This window comes from Oenanthe melanoleuca, chromosome 2 (assembly GCF_029582105.1).
Source record: "Oenanthe melanoleuca isolate GR-GAL-2019-014 chromosome 2, OMel1.0, whole genome shotgun sequence".
NCBI lineage: Eukaryota > Metazoa > Chordata > Aves > Passeriformes > Muscicapidae > Oenanthe > Oenanthe melanoleuca.
Window position 1 is genome coordinate 147,232,681 of NC_079335.1, and position 22,839 is coordinate 147,255,519.

The window sequence follows — 22,839 nt, forward strand, 5'->3', positions numbered from 1 at the left end:
AACCCCGGCGGGGCCGCGCCACATCCCGGGCCCCATGCCGGCGAGTCCCGGCGCTCGGCGGCCGCTCCCGGAGGGCTCCCGGCGCTGCGCGGTGCCGCGGGAGGAGGAGCCGGCGGCCGGGGCGGATCGCGGCGGGGCCGGGCCGGGCTGGGCGCGGGTGGCGGGGGGGCCCCGCCGGACCATGTGAGGAGCCCCGACGGGGCGAGCGGGGCCTCCCCGGCCAGGGGGCACTTGCGGAGCCCCGCGCCCGCCCACCCACCATGGGGGATTTCTACGACCCGGAGCACCCCACGCCGGAGTAAGCGCGGGCCCTCCGCGGCCTCGGGCCCGCCGGCACCGCGCGACCGCCGGCAGCCGGGCCGCTGCCCTTTTCCCTTTCCCCTTCCCGTTCTCCTTCCCAGTCCCGTTCCTTTGCCCCTTCCCTTTCCCTGTCCCGCCGTCCTTCCCCTTCCCTCCGTCCTCCCGCCGGTCCGGGGTAGGCCGCGCATCCCCGGCCTTGCGTGATGGCCGCGGCCGGGGCGGGCGCGGGGAGGGCGGGCAGGGAGCGCGGGGCGGGCGGCGGGAGCGGCCGCGCCGGGGGTGGCGGGTCGGCTCGGGGGCTGTGTCCCCCCTGTCCCTGCCCGTGTCCCCTTCCCTGTCCCGTCCCTGCCCGGGGGTGCGCGGGGGGAGCCGGGCGGAGCGTGTGGACGTGTCCCGGCCTCCCCGCGGGGCCATTTTTCACTACCTTCTTTATTATTATTATTGTTGTTATTAATGCTGTTTTTCTTAGTTACCCAGCCTCGTCTTGCTTTTACCCTCGGAATTCTCTCCCCCCGGGCGGCCCCTGCCCTGACCCCATTTTCTGCCAGGAGGAAGGAGCCAGGGAAGGGGGAGCAGCCTAATGGCCGGGAACTCTGCTTCTCCTCTGGATGGGGAATTTCACCAACCCACCCCTTGATCCCGCCAGGGCCTCCGGCTTTATCGCCTCTCCTGAGAAGTCACTCCGTCCCTGCCGGGTTTCTCCCCCCCCCCACCCGTTTCCCGCTGGTTCTCAACGCTATTTTTACATTTTTAGACTTCCTTGGAAGGATTCAGGGGCTCTGTAAACTTTGCCAGCTCTGGGGTGGAAGGAGCAGACATCTGGCACGGAGCAACCCCCGAGTGATGGCCGGATTGGAGGCAAAACTACAAATGGTGTTTTTTTTGAGCAGGGACAACAGAGCAAACCTTTTTTGAGTGAGTTCTGCCCGGGCCCACCTGGAGCAGCAGAGGAACAGCTTCCCCTTGTTGCAGCTGAAACGGTGCTGGTGGCTGAGCCTTCTAAAATTAGTGAGGAATGGAGGATTTCATTTGGAATCCAGGTTGTGTTTTGCCAGATGTGGCTCCCGGGATGGGAATAAATCCTGGTTTACTTCAGCTTAACCCTGGTGGGATGATCCCTTCCTGGAGACCCTCTGGGTCCAAAGGACTCTCTTGTTCATCCCAAAACTTTTAGGCTAATTCAGGTGTTTTACTTTTGTTGTTTGGAGCTTGTAGAAGGACTCTCGTGCCCAGGATTGGTCTGGCACTTGGAATTTGGTGTCCAAAAGTTGTTCAGGTTGTCTCATGTCACTGTTTGTTGTCTGAAAATGTCCAGTGGTGCCAACCTGGGCTGTTGAAAGGAGCTGGAGTAGCTCCTCTAACAACTTTTTAATGGAATTTTGGATTAATTTCTCCGATTTTGGGGTTTTGTGTTGGGACTCAGGAAGTTTTTGGGATGTGTCCTGGTTTTTTTAGGGTTGTTGTTTCCCCATCCCCACCTGGAATCCCGGCGTTCCCTCCGAGTCGGTTCGTTAGTGGCGTGCCTTTGTTTGGATGTGATTTTCCCATCACAGAACTTTTACCTGGAGAAAAGGATTGTTTGGGATAATTGGCTGAAGGTTGTTAGGAGCATTTGAGGATCTGTTTGGGTTTTCTGGGGAGAGTGGAATTGAAACCACAATTGAAATTGTGGCTTCCCCCATTCCGTACCTGCCGTGGGGTGGGATGAGGAGGGATGTGCAGGGTTGGTTTTTTGGGATGAGTTGCTTTTGGAGCTCAGAAAGTTGGGATTGTGCTGCTTGGAGAGGTTGATCAGAGCCTGGTGAATCCTCAGGCTCAGCCTTACTTTTCTGGGAATTATTCACTGGATGGTTTGGGTGGGAAGGGGCCCTGAGGATCATCTCCTTCCACTCCTGCCATGGGCAGGGACACCTTCCACTGTCCCAGGCTGCCCCAAGCCCATCCAGCCTGGCCTTGGACACTTCCAGGGATGCTGCTGAGCTGGAGCTCCAGGCTGGCCAGAGAAGGTGGATGCTGAGCTGGGAGCTGAGCTATGACATGTCTGTGCTGATGGCTTTGACTGGAATTTTCCTGTAGGAAAGGAACTCTGGCTCACTTGTACCTCGTGGTTTACTCTTCATGTCCACTTGTCAGCCAGAACTCAGATTCCTGGGAGCTTCAGTATCCAGCAGAACCAGGTCTCCTTGACTCTTTGGATGCTTAAATTTGGGCCAACCCAATTCCCAGAGCTTGGAGCTGCTACCACATCCCACATGGAGCTTCTCCATGGAGCTGCTTAGAATCTCAGACTGGTTTGGGTTGGAAGAGACCTCAGAGCTCATCCAGTGTCACCCCAGGGTGCTCCAAGCCCCATCCAGCCTGGCCTTGGACACTTCCAGAGATCCAGAGGCTGCCACAGCTTCTCTGGACAAGCTGTTCCTGATGGACATGGATGGATATTTGCATCCTGCTGTGAGCAGCAGCCACTTCCATCTCTTGGAGCTTTCCTGGAAGAAGATTCCAAGATTGTCCCCATCCTGAGAGTGCAGGAACCTCTTGGACCAGCAACACTACAGTGACAGGACAGAGTTGAGACTCTAAGGATTTATTTTCCTCATGTCCTTCTGTCATAATGGAAACTACATTTATTCATCTGCTTCTGGAGACCCACCCAACAGGAATTCAGCTCCTTTTTGGGGGAAGATGCATTTCCAGCCATCCTGGTGATCCTGGTGGGGCTTGCTGGGTGATGTGGAGGGTTGGGATTTAGGATCAGAGTATGGAACATTCTGTTGGTTTTGTTAATGTGACCCAATACGGATTCAGACAGTCTGGAACTCCAGGTTTTTGGTTGTGGCTATTCCCAAAGTTGTTTTTTTTTTTTTTTTTTTTTTTTTTTAATGTTCCTTGGAGCTGTAGAATCTCCCAGGCTGTTCCCTGTTGGTGTCACTTTGGGACTGGATTTTTTTTTCTGGCAATCTGGATTCTATTTTCTGCCTTTCCCTAAGGAAAACCATCCATAAGGTTGGATCCCTCAGCACAAGCTCCTGGCAAATGTGCAGTGGTTAAACACCCACATTTAGATCCTGGAGCATGTTCCAATCCACCTGGGATTGGAGATGCTGAGGGGAGGGAAAGGCTGAGTTTTCCACCTGCATTTCCCTTGGAATTCTCCTCCCCTTTATTAAGGGCATTAATGATGGTCCCACAGGCTGTGGGATGGGGAGAGGAAAGGGAGAAATTTGACTCTCGCTGCCTGAACGTGTTCATGGGTTTTCCAGCTTTAATGTGTCTGGAAAGTTGGATTATTGAAGGAAAATTCACTTTCTGTGTTTGGCTGTGGGAGCCTGAATGGGGAATTTGGGATTCTGTCCTGGGATATTTCCAGTAATGGGGTGGCTGGAGCTCCTCAGGGCAGCCTGTTCCCAGATCTGCTGATGGAATTGGAAATAGGATTTGTTTGGATATTTAGAAGTCAAGAGAGGATTTATAAACACCTGTTTTTTATGGGCATTTTTTTCTTCCAGAATTTTAGAACTCCTTGAGGAAAAGTCTTGAGAATGTCCAAGTGTGGCTCTGGTTGATGGAGTGTTAGTAGAACAGATTATTTTTTTTTCCTTGATTTTTCCTGACTTTTTGGAGGTAAACTTCCCTAAAAAAAAAAAATCTCCATCCCTGCAACTGCACCTCTCCTGTGAGCTTCAGCTTTTTGGGATCCACCCTAGAGGTGAACCTAAAATTCAGGAGAGTTTGAACCAAGAGTTAAAATTTCCTCCCAAATTACTGATGTGAGGAAGAGGCACGAGGCTGGATCAGGAAGGAGCTGGAGCTCTTGTGGAGCCCCATTTCCAGTGGATTCCCTCTGGATTGCTCCAAGATTTTACAGCTTCCCCAGCATCTCTGTAATTCCATTATTCCATTCCTGTTTGAAATGCAGCAGCTGAAGTTTTCCAGCTGGAAATCCAAAGTGTGTCATTCCCAGGTAGCAGGAAATATAAATTATAATTCCAGCTTTTTGCAGTGTGGAAATCCAACAGGAAAAAACTGGTTCTTGTTGTTTGTCTCCACAACCCATTCCCAGTTTGGAATTTTATGGCAAATTTCTGCTGTAAAGGAGCATGAAAGGGATTTATTCTCTCCTGTGGAATTGAGAGCAATTCCCAAGGTGTCCCTGCTCCTGCTGGGCAAAATCCCAGGACATTAAACTTCAGCTATAATTAGGTAAGAAATAAATCCGTGGAGAATTTCTATTTATTTCTATTTACTTCTATTTATTTCTGTCAAAGGAGTGACTCTGAGCTCAGCCAGGGCCAGCCTTGCAACCTTCTGTTTTATTTTTTTTTGGGTTGCAGGTTGCAGCTGCTGCCCTTGGAAATGGGATTTTAGGGTCACCTTATGATTGATAAATTTGGGATGAGTTTGGACTGAGAATGGGATATTTGGGGCTTTGAGCTGGTGAATTTTGGGAATATTTGGAGTTGCACTGAAATTTCATGGTTTTACCTCAGTGTGAATTTTCGGATGGAAGGGACAGGATTGCTTTTTTTTTGGGGGGGGTGTTGGGAATGGGTACCACAGATCCATCTGTGTCCCAAAGCCAGAATTCCTTCTTTTCCAAGCATTTTGGGAGACAAAGGTGCCGTGCAGTGCCTGGTGGGGGGGTGATGTCATTCAGGCTCCTTAAGATCCGGGTTGGAATTTGCTGCCCCATTCATGGAAAATCCCCCGGGGTGGGGATTTGGGGTCAGGGAGGTGATGGGGGCTGGAAATCCCTGATTTTCCCCGGAGAGCTGGGAGTGCTGGATCCTGGGGGCCATTCCCAAACCCTCCCCCTTTGAGGGAGGGGCTTTGCTTTGCTGCTCCCAGGAGATTTTTAGCACAAATCCCAAATTGTTTGCTCAGCTCAGGTGGATCCTCTGCACATCCAGGGCCTGGGAATGAATCCCAATCCCTAGAAATGAATCCTCATCCTTGGGAATGAGTAGCAACAATTGTAAGTAAACTGGGATTTTTCTGATGATTATTTTTATTATTTTAAAATTCCTAAATTCCTCAAATTTCCAGGACTTCCTTCTGAAATCCTTTTCCTGCTCAAACTTATTTTAAGTTAAGTTGAAGAATTTACAAAGAGCAACTTAAAAAAAAGAAAGCAACTTAAACAGAAGAACTTTCTCTGGGCACAGATAATTTTGGGATTTGAGAAAAATGATAAAAATTGGGGTTTTTTCCCCTACTATTCCCACTAATTCCTACATTTTCAGTGCTGGAGGTGGCTTTGTGCTGGTAGGGGAAATGTTTTGATGGTGGAACAGAGTCTGAGCTTTAAGCCTGGACTAACCTTGGCTTTAGGACAGTTTTAATTTGAATTAGGAATTTTTTAGTGAGGGGGGGAAATGCAGAGTGAAATGATGCCTTTGGCTGCTCTGACCCAGCAATGCCCCAACCTGTGTCCAAAATTTCCATGGAATTTTGGATTTAAAGTGGATTTGGGGGTTCTTTGTACAGCTGGGTTTTAATGTGGGTTTTGGGGTTCTCAGTGCAATTCCCACCCATGGTGTTCCACAGGGGGAGATCCCTGGGAAACCATCCTGGAGCTGCTGAACTGCATTTGGCTGTGGATCCAGGCTCATCCCTCCCTCTGCACCCTGGATGGACTCAGGGATGTGCCTGGATTTTGGGATTTAAGTTGGGAAAATGCAGCAAATTCCCTTTTCCCTGTGGGAGTTTTCCTTGGGTGGCTCTTTGTGCCCAAGGGGGGATTTGAGGCAGGGGTTACCTGGGAAATGATCCCATGGTTGTGATTTATGGGAAGATGCTGCTGGAATTTTCTTCCCTGCTCCCAGAGGAGGAGGAGGAGGAGGGGAAAATTTTCCAAGAGCCATGCTTGGAATTCCAGTGGGGATTTGTGCCTCTATTTTGGGTCCCATCCCACTTCCACCCCCATCCTCATCCTCACCCTTCCATCCTCATCCTCTCCCTCCCTGTGAACCCATTTCCCATCTTTGCTTTTCCTGATTCCTGACAGAATTTCAAGTGGAATTTCTTCCTTAGGTATGCCCTGAGCAGAAAAGGGAAAATCAGGATTTTGGGGGAGTTTGGGAATTCTCAGGCAGCTGGGGGAAGGAGCAGAAAAACTGGATATTTTTTTTCTTTACTGGATCTTTTTCCTGGAGCATATCTTGACTTCTCTAAAATCCTAGAATTATAACAGAGAAATTAAGGAATAATTAATAAATGAAGTCACTCATCCACTCCTCTTTTTTTATAAATGAAAGGATTTATAAATAAATTCTTATTTTCAATATATTTATCTCCTCCTTTTCCTGGAATATCCAGTCCTCCCTGTTTTTCCTATTCCAGCACAGGAGAAATGGTGTCACTTCCCTTGCTCCAAACTTCCAGCTCCAAACCCTCAGTGGGAATTTTGTTTGAACCAGGAAATTGAGATTTTGGGAAGCAGAAGAGCTGGATTTGGGGATGTGCTGCAGCACAGGTACCTTGACCTCATTTTGCAGGGAGCTCAGCTTGGATTCCACCTCCTGGTTAAATCAGATTTTTTCCAGCGATTTTCCTTCCTCATATGAGTTCTTTTTCCTTTCCACTCTCCTTGTTTTTTTTTTGGGAAGGGGCAGGATTTCCTGTTACCTTCCCAACTCTTCCTGCTTATCCATTCTCCATTTGCAGTGTGATGTTTTTGGGAGCCAGGGACACCTTGGGATATTAAAAGCCCAGTGCTCTGCAGGAAAGACTTCCCAGGAATTCCTCCCAATATTCCATTAATATTCCATGAAGCACAGGGACAGCTGCACTTTTGTCCTTGTTTTTTATCCCATGTTAGGGATTCATAAATGGAATAGCAAAGGCCTGGGGGTGTCCCAGCAAATTCTTCAGTCTGGAGGGTGGAAATTAAGGGGGAAATTTGGGATAGATATGTGGAAGGAATTCTGGGTGTGAGGGAATGAGGCACTGGAGAAATTTTCCAAGAGAAACTGTGGATGTTCCATCTCTGGAAGTGTCCAAGGGCTGGGAACAACCTGGAACAGTGGAAGGTGAAAAAAAAATAAATCTAATGGCAAGGCTGGGAATGGGATGAGATTTAGATCCATTCTGGAAATTTGGGATTCTATGAATGAGAGCAGCAGGGAGGGAATTTCCTCCCCAGCTCCCAGGGAATTGCATTCCCAGCAGAAACCCATGGATGCAGCTCTCCATCAGCACCCAGGAAAAATGGTAAAACCCACCTGGAGAATTCCTGTTGGGCTTCAGGGTCCTGTTGGAATTCCAGATTTCCACTTGAGGTGTTGGTTTGGTTTGTTTCCTTAGCCCTGGTGTGGATGAGGGTGATGCTCCATGGAATTCCAGCTAACCCAGCCTAAACAAAACAGGTTAATTCCCAATTTCCTGAGCTGAGCTTTTTGCATTTGGTTCCCTTTCTTTGGACATGGAGGTGGCTTTCAGATGGATCCCTGTGAATTCCTGAGCTGAATTCCTGCTGGGAATGGGCCTTTTCAGCTCCCAGGGCTGTTAGGCTGCTGATACTTAGAGAAGAAAAGCTCCTGGCTTCCAGATTTTCCTCTTTTAAAGGGAAGAAAAGAATAAAAACTCGGGATTTAGGGGAGATGAAGCTCCTAAAGTTTTGTCTTTTAGACTTTAGAAGCTTGAGGGTATTTTTTAGGCTCCTTTTACATAAGGAAAACCAGGATAAAATTCCAATTATGTGTGGGTTGCACTTAAAAAAGAGAAAAATCTCCTTCAGCTCAACCTGTTGAAGCACCAAGAAATGCTGGAGCTGCTGAACTCTGGAATTAAAATAAATTTTTACTTTTATCACCATTCCCATGACAAAACTGGGATGTTTCCATCAGGAGAGAAGCTGATAAAGTTTAAATATTAAAAAGTTTGGTCAAAGTGTGGCTCCATACAAGGAATTTTGGTTGAAATGTGGCCTCAAATAAATAATTTTGGTTGAAATGTGGGTCCATAAAAAAAAAAAATTGATAGAAATGTGACCCATGTAAAGAATCTTGATATAAATGTGGTTCTGTAGTCTTAAAAAAGCTTTTCTTGGAATTTAATTGGTGCTTTATTTTTTGTTGTTAATAAATTTAACCCACCAAGCTGCTGGAAACAGATCAAAGGTGGTGAAGCTTCCTGGTGGTGGGGTTATTTTTTTGTTCTTTGGTTGATTTTGTGGTTTTTTAGGTTATTTTAAAAATTTCTTCAGCACTTCTCAGGGTGTTCAGTTTTATTTTGGGATTTACCAACTCTTTTCTCCTGACTTTCCTAGGAAGGAGCCACAAAAATTGCAGGAATTCCAGGTTCATTTTTTCATCCCACTTTGATTTTTGGTGCCTGCAGGGAGCAAGGTGCAGCTGAGGGAATTTCTCCAAACCTGTGGAGCTGGAAAATTGCTGGAAAAGCCCTGGGTTATGTGTTGGGATGGATCCTGAGCTTGGAGCAGGGGGATTTTTATGTAATTTCATCTCAGCGTGGGAGGAATTTGGCACAAGGTTCCTGAGGGAACAGCAGCTCCTTCCCTAATTTTGGAATTCTATTTTTATTTTATTTCTTTAATTTTTTTTTTTTTTTTTTTTAATTTGGGGAGAAGGAAAAGGCTGGGAAGGAAATGGAATCCATAACTACTTTGAGGAGGGTCAACACTTTTTATTTTAATTGATGGAATCCCAGAATCCCAAAAGGTTTGGGTTGGAATGGGATCATCCTGTCCCACCTTCCACTATCCCAGGTTTCTTCAATTCCCACCCAACCTAACCTTGAGCACCTCCAGGGATGGAGATCACCTCTTTCCTCTCTTTTTCCTGCAGGATTTTTCTGGGATTTGAAGGATCCTGACTCTCTTTTCTCCTTGTCATTAATTATAAACACAAATTTTAATTACCTCTCTCCCAATATACAGCTGATTAAAGATGGATTTTTGTATATAAATAGATTTATTTTTGCTTAGACCCCTCAGGCTTCCACCTGGTGGTTGTAATTCTCTGCTGCATCTCATTAGGAAGTCTGGAAAGTCTTCCTGAGGTTGGGAAAGACCCTTAAATCATCAAATGCAAGGTTTTTGTTGAGTGTTGACCCCACAAAACCTCAAACCCAAACCACGTGACTCTTCCTGAAAGTCTCAAACTCCTCTTTTGGTGATCCTGAAATTGAAAGCTCCTTTTAGGCCTTAATTCCAGTCTCAGAGTGCTCCTGAATTTGTGGGATTTGGAATTCCTGGTTTGCCTGGCCCCATTAAATCCCATCCAGATCCCAGCTTGGATCTCCTGGATGGAATCAAACCCCCTTGGTGCTGCTCTGGGAATAATTTATAATCTTTATTAAGCTGGATCACTTGGATGGGAGCCTTTGGAAGGGCAGGAGAATATTCCTGAGGGGAAAGTTCTTCCCAGCACTTCCCTTTGCACCCAGTTCCCAGCTGCTGATGGTTTCAGTGGGAACGTGGGTGGTTCTTGTTCCATCACCACGTCTGGGTTGCTCCAAAATGAAAATTTTGACTTTTTTCTTCCAGAATTGGATATTTCTCATTGAGCTGATGCTTGAGGTGGAATCTCTGATGTTTTCTGTGGGAAATCTTTGAAAAGCTGATGAAATGTAGGAGAATTCCAGCTCTGAGCTGTGCTGTGGAGCTGGAGAGGGATTTTGGGATCTCTGTAGATCCATGACAGAGGGATGGGTGAAGTGTTGATGCCTTGCCTGGAGTGTGTTGGTAGGGCCAGGAAATTCCCTGGCACTTTCCAGGGAATTGAGCAAAGCAAGGAGAGGGAATTGTGTTTCTGTTCCTTCCCTGAGGAGAAATGTCTTCACTGTGGGATCAGAGCAAAGAACTTGAGAAGAGTGGAAAATTGGGAAAACCCAACTTTCCTGTTGGCTCAGCATGGAGAATGATCCTAATTAATTCATTTTCAAGCTGCCAAAATAGGGATTAATTATGCAAAAAGCCAGGGCAGATGCACAGCAGCCAGACCTTCATTAATAACTTTAATTTCTATCAATGAGAGGCAGAAACTTTCAGTTATTCAGGAAAGAATTCAAGTGGAAAGAATCCCAAATCCACCTTTTTTGGTCACATTTTTTGAAGGTTTTATTCCTGTAACATGTTGGAATAACTGGAGACAGCACCAAGCCAGCAATTCTCTCCAAAAAGGTTTGCTCTGTCCTGATCCATGTGGGATTTTCCAGGGAATTTTGGGGCCTCCCAGCTGTGCTGTGCCCCCTCAGAGCTGGGTTTGTGTCCAGGTGCTGTTGGTGTTTCCCTCACTCTGTGTCCCAAATCTATCCCATTCCAAACCCAGATGTCCAGGCTTGCATTTCTTGTTCCTACCTGGTATTCACACCTTCTTTTCCTGTTTTTTTTTTTTCCATGTTTCCCTGGCTGGATTGCAATAGAGAAGAAGAAAATGAGGTGAGTAAAAAGCAATTCCATCATTCCTGCATCTCCTGTGAGCCCAGCTGGGTTGGTTTGAGACATTCCATGAATCCAGAGCCACTGAGTGGCTGGATAAAACAAATGGATGTTTTTGTGGAATTCCTCTGGTTAAATTTGGGAAGGGGTGGAGTAATTCCCATTAAATTTGGGAAAAGGAGCAATAATCTCATTAAATTTGGGAAGGAGGGGTGATAATTCCCATTAAATTTGGGAAGGAAGGGCAGTAATTCCCATTAAATTTGGGAAGGAGGGATGATAATTCCCATTAAATTTGGGAAGGAAGGGCAGTAATTCCCATTAAATTTGGGAAGGAAGGGCAGTAATTCCAGTATCACTTTTGTCACAAGCACATGAGTGGTGGTGGCACAGCTTGGTGTGGGTTGATGGTGATTATTTAAAGACTTAATTTGTAAAAATAATGAGTTTTGCTGCCTGTGACTCAATGAATTTATTGGGAAAAGAGAAAACTTGGAGGCCTGGGATAGATTTTAATCTCCTGGCTTTGGAATGAGAGCTGTTAATCATTTTGAATGTGCTTTTTCTTTCCATTTTGGGAAATGTTCCCTTTCTGTAAAACATGAGAGGAAGGAGAATTCCTCTTCTCTTGCAGAGCTTTCCCAGGAATTACCACCTATTACATTTACCCAGTTACCTGTAGAGTGTGTTTCAAATTCTGGAAATTGTGTTTTGTTCAAATTGCTGGTATTTAAGGAAAAAATCCCTGGAAGGGTGAACAGATGAGGGGAAATATCCTGGAATGTGGCAGCTCTGCTGAGTGGGCTGTGGGAAGGGGAGGAATAGAAATGGGGCAGCTCTTTTTTTGTCTGCAGATCCCATATTTGGGAAAAGGTGGATTATTCCCATTATTTCAAAGCTGTTGTGCTTGAAATTAGAAGCACTTTGATCAAAACGTTGACATTTATAATAATGGCACCAAAGTTGTAGCAAGAAGGAAAACTCTGAAATGCTGATTTCTGGAATTTCCAATATTTTTAACTGTACATTAATTGATTTATTATTTATAATTAGTATGATTAAAGAATCCAATCCCTGATAAGAATTTGGATTCACATCTGTGGACATCCTTCAGGTTGGAGAGGAACCTGCTTGCTTCTGTTGTCCCATGTTGGAGTAAAAAAAAGTGGGAATTTCTGGTTGTAAGGATAATAATTGATCCAGGAATCCCCCAAAATTCTCTTCCCTCACACTTCAGGAGGCTGAGCTCCTACAGGAGGGTGGTCTCAGTAGTGTTCACTTTGCCCTTCATTCTTCCATCAATTAATTGATAAAAACTTGTGGATTATTCCCAGGATCACTTTTGACGTGTGGATTGTGTGGAAAACAGGGATGTCATTTTCAGCAGGACTGTGTGGAGATGGTTGTGAGTTGTGGTGAGAGGAGCCCATTTCAGAGCTGGAGATGCTCCTTTTTTTCCAAAATCAATGTTTTGGGTGCTCTTTTAGCCATGAAACTCCTTTAAAATTGTCCCTGAAATGTCTCCTCATAAAAAATATGGATTTCAAAGAAATACTTCTAGGTTTTGCTCCCAGATTTTCCACAGTGAAGGGAATTTGCTGCTGCAGATCCAGAGTGGGTCACCAGGATGAGTCGTGGCTAGACCATTAAAAGATGCTCACAATGAAACCCCCAAAGTGTTGGAAAAGAGGATTTTTGGAGATATGTGATGTGCCAGGGGTAAAAAATCCAGGATTTCCAATCCACCAATGTCTCATTTAATCATTTACTGCAGTTCCTTGAGCCTGGGCAGCTTCACGTTGTTTTCCATGAGTTAAAGGATAACAAAATCCTTAATAATTCACAGGGGGCTGCAGGAAACTGCTGCTCCTGCCAGAAATGTGCTCATGGCACAGCCACAGCTGCAAAACCCGGCTCTGGACATTTTGGATACGACTCTTTCCACTGGAATTAGGGTGAACACACAAAATGGAGTTCCCTGAGAAGCTGTGGCTGCCCCTGGATCCCTGGAAGTGTCCAAGGCCGGGTTGGACACTTGGAGCAGCCTGGGGTAGTGGAAGGTGTCCCTGCCCATGGCAGGGGTGGATTGGGATAATCCTGAGAGTCCCTTTAACCCAAACCATTCCAGAATTCTGTGATTCTGATGCAATTTGGATTTTTGGAGATAGGGACTGTTGACAACAAAGCCCTTTTCCCACTTGATCTTCTCCAGGATTTTATTCCTGGGACACAGATGAGCTGTAAGATTTAAAACAGAGGGAGAAATGCCCAAATGGGTGAATATAGGGTGCTGTGTGCTCTGAAAGTTCCTGGGTTTGGGCTTGGAAGGTGCTGAGTGAGCTCCTGGGCAGGAGGGCAGAACCAGAGGCAGAACCTCCTGGTGGGAAGGACACGGAGCTTGGAGCAGTCGGGTGATCCAGAGGTGACGGAGTCATCGCCCACCACTGGCTCCTGATGGGAATTCCTGGGGAGCTGTTAATTAGTGCTGCTCTGCTCAGCCTGGGAACTTGCAGGAATGAGTAATGACCAGGAGAAGGCTGTTGGTGGGGGGTGGGAAAGGATGGGGTGTAAATTCCTTCTGTAATTGTTGTTGGTCTGATTTATGCTGGAACCAAATTCCACAATCCCAGAATGGTTTAGGTGGGAGGGACCTTCAGGATCACCCCAGTGCCACCCCCCATGGCAGGGACACCTCCCACTGTCCCAGGCTGCTCCAAGCCCCATCCAGCCTGGCCTTGGGCACTGCTAGGGATCCAGGGGCAGCCACAGATTCTCTGGGAATTCCATCCCAGCCAGGAATTCCATCCCAAGATCCCATCCAGCCCTGCCCTCTGGCAGTGGGAAGCCATTCCCTGTGTCCTGTCCCTCCATCCCAGTCCCTCTCCAGCTTTCCTGGAGCCCCTTCAGATCCTGGAAGGAGCTCTGAGCTCTCCCTGGAGCCTTCTCCTGCACTGGAAAGCTGCATCCAGGTAGAGTCACATGAAAACAAATGCACTTTAAACTTAAAACTCAGGGTCTTTTGTAGCCTGGGACCACGGAAACAGCATAAAAAACCAGTTTTGCCCTCAATTAACTTTGTAAGCTGACCTCTCTTTTTTAAAAAATAAGAATTAAATGATAAAAGGAATTTGAGCTTGGTCATTAATAAGTGAGATAAAAAGCCTCAGCCCAAACCTCAGAGGAGTCTTAGCTTCAAGCTGAAGAAGTCTGAGGGATTGATTTTTTCAGGACAGAGCCGGGCAATGAAGACAGACCCAGGGTATGCATTTCTCTTTTATCTTCATGAAAAATTCACCAGGTGAAAGAAAACGCTGCAGAGCTGAGTTCAAACCCCTCAAAATCCAATTCCTCCAACTGCATCTTCTTTTTCTTCTGCAGGGCAAACCTGAAACGGTGCCGAGAGCTGGTTTTATCAAAGGCCCTGTGTTCAAAGGCGTCGCCTCGAGCCGCTTTTTGCCCAAAGGCACCAAAACCAAGGTTAACCTTGAGGAGCAGGGAAGACAAAAAGTGTCTTTCAGCTTTAGTTTAACCAAGAAAACTTTACCCAATCGATTCCTGACTGCTCTGGGAAACGAGAAACAAAATGAAACTCCCACCCCTCCAGCGGTTCCCCTTCCCACTGATTTTAACCCCAAAAATAAACTGGACCTGGGGGATGCCGCCGGTTCAGCCGAGGAATCTTCGCCTCCAAAACCGAAGGTAGAACTGGGGAAGATTCATTTTAAAAAACATTTATTGAACGTCACGGCAAAGCCGCCCGCGGCTCCGGCGGCACCGGTAACGGAACCGGTGGCCTTGGCCGTGGATTTCCCCCCCACGCCGCCGCCTCCCCCGCCGCCACCGCCGCCACCACCGCCGGCGTCACCGGTGCCGGTTCCCGGAGCCGCGGCCCTGCCGGTGACGCCGATGCCGGCGCTGCTGCTGTCGCCGCCCGGCGAAGCCGAAGCCCCGGTGCCGAGGGAGCCGAGCCACGCCCTGCCCAGGGAGGCATCGGAGCCGGACGCCAAACAGGATCCGGCGTCGCGCGGCTCGGAGGAGCGCGTGGCTCAAACCGCGCCCGAGCAGACGGAGATCACCCCGCCGAAGGAAGATTCCCATATTGGGAAGGAGGATGAGGTTTCCGACGGCTCCAAGGGTGCTGCCGCGTGCTCCCGGAGGCAGGGGGCCAAGAGGAAGTTCTCCCAGTCGGACGGCGCGCTGCAAGGCTCCGAGTCCGACGAGGATTCCGTGAGGACCTCCTCCAGCCAGCGGTCGCATGAGCAGAAGATTTCCAGCACGGAAAAGGAGAGAGATGCCAGACGGAGCTCCACGTCCCTCCGGGGCGATGACGCGGGCAAGTCCTCGTCGCGCTCCAGGTCGGACAGGGATGAGAAGTACTCGAGCTATTCCAAATCGGACAGAGACTCGCGGTACTCGTCCTCCCGCTCCCGCTCGGACAGAGACAGGAGGCGAAGCCGGTCTCATTCCCGTTCCCGCTCCGACCGCAGCTCCCGAACCAGCTCCTCCTACTCCAGGTCGGAGCGCTCGCATTACTACGACTCGGACCGCCGGTACCACCGGAGCTCCCCGTACCGGGAGCGGTCGCGGTATTCCCGGTCGTACGCGGACAGCCGGGCGCGGGAGAGCTCGGACTCGGAGGATGAGTACAGGAGGACACATTCCAGCAGGTCCAGCGACTCCAGGCGTACGTCCTCCCACTCCTCCTCCTCCTACAGAGACTCGAGGTCCTCTTACTCCAAGTCGGACAGGGACAGCAAAGTGGAATCGTCTCACGCCGACGTGGACAGGCGAGGGAGGTCGTCTTCGAAAGCTGATCGAGATTCCAAAAGGACTTCCGAAAGTGAAGTATCCAAAAGGTGCTCTCCCCTCGATGAACTGGGCTATCGGAAGGGGACATCCCATTCCAAGCCCGACAGTAATGTGAATTCCTCCCGCTATAAATCCACCCCTTCCAAGGCCCCCACACCAAAGCCTGATAAATTTAAGAGTTCTTTCTGTTGTACAGAATCGATCGAAGAAATCAAGTCCAAGTCTAATTCTCTAGATTTAGAGACCTCTTGTGTAAAGAACAATGAGATCAGGGTGTCCAGTGTGAAAAAGTTGGAAAGGGAAAAGACACTTTCTCCGTTAAATCAGTTCAACGATTCTCCTGCTTTGCCGAAGGCTGACGAGTCCAAGGCGGGTTTGGCGAACTCAAAATCCGAGGAACTTGCAGCAAATGAAGGCCACGACAGTGTTAAGGAGCAAGAAACGTTCTTAAAGGCAAAGCACGAACCCTTAAGGGCGTGTTTCCCCACGGAATCGAGCGTGAACGGCTCCCCGGAGGGTCAGGATGGGCGTCTGGCAGCTTCCAGTGCCTCCAAAGCAGAGGATGTCGCTGCGCCCTCCGACCACGGCCCGGGTCGGTCGGAAGCGTCCCCTGCCATCGAGACAAGCCTGTCATATCCATTGCCATCCAATGGGTTTGAGAGCACGGATGTGTCCCAGGAGCAAGAGCTGGATGAGTCCCGGCTCCAGTCCAGCGAGTGCAACAGCCTGTTCCAGGAAGCGGAGGCTCCGGAGCCACAGCAGCAGCCGGAGGAAGCCGCCCCTCTCCCTGATGTGAATGTAGATCCCACTAAAACTGTCCTTAAGAAATTGGATGAGGAGGTGACTCCGTGTGACAAAACCAAAGAACCCGTTTTTTGCTTCATTTCTGATGATGCCACCCCTGGTTTGTACCACTCAGAAGTGGAAATCGAAGCGGAGCCCACGGATTTGAAAGTGACATCTGAGACTTTCCTGGACGTGCAGGTGGAGCCGCAGACGGTGACGTGCGGTTACGAGAGCACGGAGGATTCCCATTCCAGATGTGCCGGGGAGGATGAGCACGGCCATCCTTCCCATAGAATCAGCCTGGCAGTGGAAAGCTCGAGCAGGGATTCCTCCCAGGATGGCTGTTCCCAGAGGCTCCAGTCGGATCATCCCGTGCCGGAGGAAAGCGTCTCTTCCAAATGGGACGTGCCCCCACCGGGTGTGTGCCAGGAATCGGAAGCCGAAGAGATGCTGGAGTTGGATGCTCAGCACGTTGATCTTGGCTCAGCAAAAGGCAAGGCATCGTTCCAGAATGAACATTCCTATTATTCAGAAGTGCCGCTGGAGCACCGTGTCAGAGGGGCCGTGGAAGAAAGTGCTGCTTCCACCGAGGGAGCTGAGCTGGATGAGCCGAGGGTTCAGTGTCCCGGTGTATCGGCTGAGAGGGATGAGGGAAACGAGCCCTTGGTGGCCTCAGCTTTTCCAGACGCTTTGTATCCCTCCTCTGATGTCATCATCACTGCAGAGGACACGGAGATGGTGACCCAAGCCCCGACGTGCGACAGCAGCGGCAACGCCTCGGAATTCATTCCCGCCGGCCACGACGATTATTCCGACATGGGGGACAGCGACAGCGAGGGGGGCAGTGAGGACAGTGACACGGAGGACTCGGATTCTGATGATGGGACGCCACGGAAGAAGCTCCAGTCGGTTGTGGTGGTTCCCAAGAACTCCACCATAGCCATGGAGGAGAACAGCCCGGGCTCCTCCCGGAGCAGCCGGCGCTTCTCCGACCACTGGGACGATGAGCGCCCTGAGCCCAGCAGGCCCTACTATGAGGAGAGGTCAGAAAACACAGGGAGTAAAGGTGGTGCCCAGGTGGAGAGCAGGTGCTCTCCCAGAGGGATGGAGAAGAGTCTGGCGACCTCCACGGAGCTGAGCAGGAAGGAGGCGGAGGAGCTGCGGGCGGATCCGTGCCAGGCCCAGAGCGACGGCGTGGACAGCACGAGCCAGGCGGACCTGGCGGCCGATTCCCACGGCAAATCCGGCACAGAGGAGAGGACGGTGCTGCCGGACGTGGTGGCCGTGGGAAGGCCCATGGAGGAGCAGCCCCTCTGTGTCCCGGAGAGTCTGGAAAGCACCGACACATCCCGACACCAGATGGGCTCTTCCAAGCCTGACAGTCGGCAAGGGCAGGGCGGGCTGAACCAGTCCGGCCTGGGAGACTGCTCCAGGCTGGATGGATTCCGTGCCCCGGGGGAGGTGGGTGCTGTGGGCTGGGAGTTCTCCCAGTCGGAGAAGCCCAGCAGCACCTACCAGCAGCCGGACAGCAGCTTTGGGGTGTACTCAGGCTACGTTTACCAGCCGGGCTCGGGAGCCTATCCCAGCTCCCAGAGCTACTGGCAAGGCAACGGTTACTGGGATGCCAGGGCAGGCAGCAGAGCCTCCGTGGTGAGCTACGAACGCATCCAGGGGCAGGTGCCGGATTCCCTCACCGAAGACCACGAGGAGTTTGAAGAGGATGAACATTGGGATGAGGAGTGCAAGCCCAGCTTTCCCAGCCCCTCTGGGAAATCCCAGATGCCCGGGCAGAAGGAAAAGGGCTCGGTGCAGGCACACGAGATCAGCAGCAATTCCACCAAGGAGCCGGTGCCGGGCGGGGAGAAGAAGGAGGAGGTGAAAACTTTGGAGAAAAACGAGGTGAAGGAACGAGGCCCACCAAAAAAAAGGCGGCCGGAGTTGGAGAGCGACTCGGAGAGCGACGGCGACTCCGGGGAGAAGAGGAAGGGGAAGCTGGAGGGGGAGCAGGTGGAGCCAGCGCCCCAGGATTCCTCCATGGTGGGCAGGTTGTGCATCATGGATGACTTCAGGGACCCCCAGCGCTGGAAGGAGTTTGCCAAGCAGGGGAAGATGCCCTGTTACTTCGACCTCATCGAGGAGAACGTCTACTTGACAGAGAGGTAACTGCTGCTTGATCCTTGTTTTAATTCCCTGAGCAAGTTTGGGATTTGACTTGCATTTGGTTCCAGGTGGTTTGGGTTTTTATGGTTGAACATATGGTAGCATCCTTTGGAGGGAGGGGCAGGGATGTTGCATTCCCCACATTTGGCAAAGCCACTCCAGCTGAAGAGAATCCCCCAGTTTGGCCCAGACAGTCCTAAGTGCTGAGAAGAGTTGGAAAATGGGAGGATCACAGGGAAAGGTTGATTAATTTATATATTTTTTTATAGCTTTACCAGATCCTGTTTAATGTCCCCAGATGCCGACTCGCTCCCTTTCTGTTGGCACAGGGAATTCTCTCTGGGTGTGGGAAAGCTTTTGGACAAGCAAGGTGCTTTTCCAAAGCTTTTGGTTACTTCCATGTTTTGTTTATCATAAATAAAGCTTTTTTAGATCTAATGCCCATAACTTGTTTTTTTTTTCTTAGGGATTTTTTTTGCCTTGTTGGTATCCATGCTCCAGAGCATTCCCCAAATCCTTCATGGAAGCTAAAATATGAATTAGTGGATGCTCTGCTTTTCCTCTAACTCTGATTTTTCTCCTCTTTTTCATCCTCTGACTTGACAGCAAAGCAGAGACTGAAGTAACCAAACCCTCCAATTTGCCTTATTAAAATATGGATGTCCAAATAAACATAGACAGGGAGGAGTAAGGAGAAACAGCTAAATATCCTGGGAATTCTCTTTAAGAAATCTTTTATCATCACAAAGTCATCACCGAGTGTCCTTGGTTATTCCTGTCTCTCCCAGTGATTATCCTAGGCTTGTCGAGAAATTTATTTTCCGTTTTTTCCAAAACCCACTGATAAGCATTGAGGAGGAATTTCCCCAGCTGGCTGCTGTCTCACCTGTACTTCCATGCCTTGGTTTCCCCAGGAAGAAGAACAAATCCCACCGGGACATCAAGCGGATGCTGTGTGAGTGTCCCCCCCTGTCCAAGGAGGAGCGGGCGCAGGGGGAGGTGGCGTGTGGAGAGGATTGCCTCAACCGCCTGCTCATGATCGAGTGGTGAGTCCAGGGGCTGCCTGGAGATACCTGTCCAGGACAGCAGGGTATCTGCCAATAAAGGCAGGAACTTCTCTTTGAAATGTGGGAATTAGGAATAACAGTTCTTTACTAGGAAAATTAAAATAGAAATGCAGTATTACACAGAACAATCCCAACCCTGCCAGAGTCAGAATCCAAGCTGACACCCGTCAGTCAGTCAGGGTGTTGGCACAGTCCCATTCAATGGTGGCTGCATCCTCCTGCAGGGGCAGATGTGGTTCAGCTGGAGCAGTGCTCCTGGAGAAGGTGCAGTTTCCTCTGAAGCTCCAGGGATGATGTGGAAAGGTCTGGTTTTCCTCTGGGATCCAGTGGAAAGAAGGTTCCTTGGTGTCCAAAATGTCAGTTTTTATCTGGGTAGGAAAGGCTTGGCTCCTCCCCTGGCTGGAGCATCTCCCATGGGATGATGGAATTTTATCAGCCATGCCCTGGGACTCAGTGGCCATGAACAGGAGATATCTCCTGGAGGGAGGATGGGCTGTGGGAAGATAAAGATGATTGCCCAGCTGGTTTAAAGATGGCCCATGAGCAGATAATGTGTGCCAGGAGATAAGGAATCACTATCCCACCCAGCTTCAACAGATGGTGATAGAATACACATTTCTGGCCACATCAACCCAACACACCTGGGAACCCTTAAAATAATCCAGGAATTCCTGGGAGGGGGCACTGAAGTGTCTGTGCTGTGACCTTTGGAGCTGCCAGCAGAAGCTGTGGCTGCTCCAGCCCCAGAAGGTTTCAGGGCTTGGATGGAGTTTGGAGCATCCTGGGGTAGTGGAAGGTGTCCCTGCCCATGGAATGAAATGATCCTTGAGGTCCCTTCCCACCCAAACCATTCCATGATTCCATGATTGAAATCTGTGGATGATCTGCAGGAGATCAGCCCTCAAAGCTCCTGGATTTCCTTTCCCCAGAGCCTCTCCAGCCTGTGGCTGGTGTCTCCTTCTCCCTCTGGAAGAGGTTTGCTGCTCCATGGGAGCTGGAGGCACAGACAGGGTGCTTGGTGGGATTTCCCCCTGGCACAAGGACTGTGGAAGGATTGGAATTACCTGGCAGAATCCCAAGTTTTGCTTTTATCTCATAGGCCAAACCTAGGGCTGGGAATATCCTGAAGGAATAACCCCCAAAACAAGGGGAGAAGAGCCCAGTGCTCCCCATTGGGATGCCTTGCTACAGAAATACAGCAGGATCAGCATTCCAAATATTTTTATCTTCCAAAAAGAAACGATCTACATTTGCATGTCGACAATCACGTGTGGTGCTTTTTATAGCAAACCACATTTGAAGGTTTCACACGGAATTCACGACGATTATTTGGGATTTATTTCCCATCAGAGCCCTTTCTGTTGGCTCTGTTTTCCTGCTGGGAATTGATTTGCTGTGTTCTTTCCCTTCTCTCAGCTCTTCCCGCTGTCCCAACGGTGACTACTGCTCCAACCGGCGCTTCCAGAAGAAGCAGCACGCCGATGTGGAGGTGATCCTGACTGAGAAGAAGGGCTGGGGGCTCAGAGCTGCCAAGGACCTGCCATCGTAAGCCTTCCCTCTTCCCACAGCCCTTTCCCACCCTTTTCCTCCCTCCTGAAGGGAGAAAGGTCTGTGGGGTCTGGATTTCCCTGAGAGGAGATGGGCTGAGGTTCTTCCAGCTCGTGCTTGTGTGTCTCTCTTCCTCTTTGGCATCTGTTGTTTGATCTCCCACTCTGGTTTTGCTCTTCCTGGTTTCCCAACAGCCTTTCCATGGTTTATTCCTGGGATGAATCTGCCTCCCCTGTCTCTGTCCCTGCTTCACTCCAGTTGTGTCCATTCTGCTCCCATCTCTGCAAAATTTTTCTTCCTGAATCCTCCTCCTCTTCCCCTTTGGACAACAAGAAGATCCTGAGGGCATCTTTCCTCCTGTTAGTTCAGGGTTGTAATTCCAAGTCCTGGTTTAGGTGAGGCCAGGACAGGAGAGAGGAGTGAGAACATTGAGGCACAGCAGAGGATCAGGATTGGGAGACCAGGATGAGGTTCACTGGGAGAAAGGAGCATCCTGGAGTGTGCCCAGGAGAGGGAACAGAGCTGGGAAGGGTCTGGAGCCCCAGGAGAGGCTGAGGGAGCTGGGAAAGGGGCTCAGCCTGGAGAAAAGGAGGCTCAGGGGGAAATTCTGGCTCTGCACAACTCCCTGACAGCTGAGGGGACAGCTGAGGGGGGTCAGGTTCTGCTCCAGGGAACAGGGACAGGAGGAGAGGTAATGGCCTCAGGCTGGGCCAGGGGAGTCTCAGGTTGGAAATTGGGAAAATTCCTTCCTGGAAAGTGTTTGCCAGCCCTGGCCCAGCTGCCCAGAGCAGCTGTGACTGCCCCTGGATCCCTGGAAATGTCCAAGGATGGATTGGATGGGGCTTGGAGCAGCCTGGGACAGTGGGAGGTGTCCCTGCCCATGGAATGGGACAATCTCAAAGTTCCCTTCCAACCCAAGCCATCCTGTAATTCTATGAATATACCAAATATATAGAACAAACCCTGCTCCAAGGGGAGCTTCATCCTTCTGTCACCTTCCCATGTGGCAGCATAAAATCCCAAATTAATCAGAATTCCCTGAGATTAAGGCACATTTTTATTGCTACACCACCAGGATGGCCAGGCTGGGAGTTGTGTTCAGAAAATCCACCTGAAGAGGGATAATTTTGTGTTTATCAGTGGGTTTTTTTGCAAAGAAAATGGATGTTTTTCCCTCTTGCAGCAACACTTTTGTCTTGGAATACTGTGGGGAAGTTCTGGATCACAAGGAATTCAAGGCTCGTGTGAAGGAATATGCCCGGAACAAGAACATCCATTATTATTTCATGGCCCTGAAGAATGATGAGGTGAGCAGTGGGACTGGCTTTGGGAAAGGCTGATTTTACTGGGTGCAGCACCAGCTCCTTGGGAACCCATGGAACAACATCCTGAATCCACTGGGAATGTTTTCCTGAGAAAAGGAAACTTCCAGCCTCAGGATTTTTTAACCCATTGCTCAATTCCAACAAAATTCTGGCAGCTTGATTGTATCCCAGTGTCCTTCCAGAGGAAAAGATGGAGCTTGGCTCATTGTTCCATCCATGGGAGAGAAGTTTGGGAAGATGCTCCAAGCCAAACTCACCCTTTTTGGGTTCCCAAATACACCAAAAATCCACATTTCCTTTCATGTTGAACTCTGTGAAATTGGGATATTTTAAGCTGTCAAAGTCCCTCTGTGCAGGATTGCCACTGGAATATTTATATATGGGGTATCCTTAATTATTTATGGCTGCTTCAGCTCTGTGGGATGTGGAGCTGTTCCCTCTGCCT

At 49.5% G+C, this 22,839-nt stretch overlaps 1 protein-coding gene across 2 annotated transcripts in view; it reads left to right on the forward strand.

The window, feature by feature from the left end:
- Positions 1-50: 50 nt before the first annotated feature.
- Positions 51-22,839, forward strand: part of SETD2 (SET domain containing 2, histone lysine methyltransferase) — a 51,058-nt gene continuing 28,269 nt past the window's right edge. Inside the window, exons 1-6 of one of the 2 annotated variants that reach the window (XR_008839778.1) lie at positions 51-298; positions 10,684-10,699; positions 14,078-18,453; positions 19,369-19,500; positions 20,938-21,066; positions 22,253-22,376. Coding sequence is in view for 1 of the 2 variants with exons in the window: in XM_056484017.1 (XP_056339992.1) it covers positions 261-298; positions 10,684-10,699; positions 14,078-18,453; positions 19,369-19,500; positions 20,938-21,066; positions 22,253-22,376 (4,815 nt within the window). In the remaining variant the exon portion in view is untranslated. The remainder of the gene's footprint in view (positions 299-10,683; positions 10,700-14,077; positions 18,454-19,368; positions 19,501-20,937; positions 21,067-22,252; positions 22,377-22,839) is intronic. The other variant, XM_056484017.1, reaches the window with a different exon arrangement.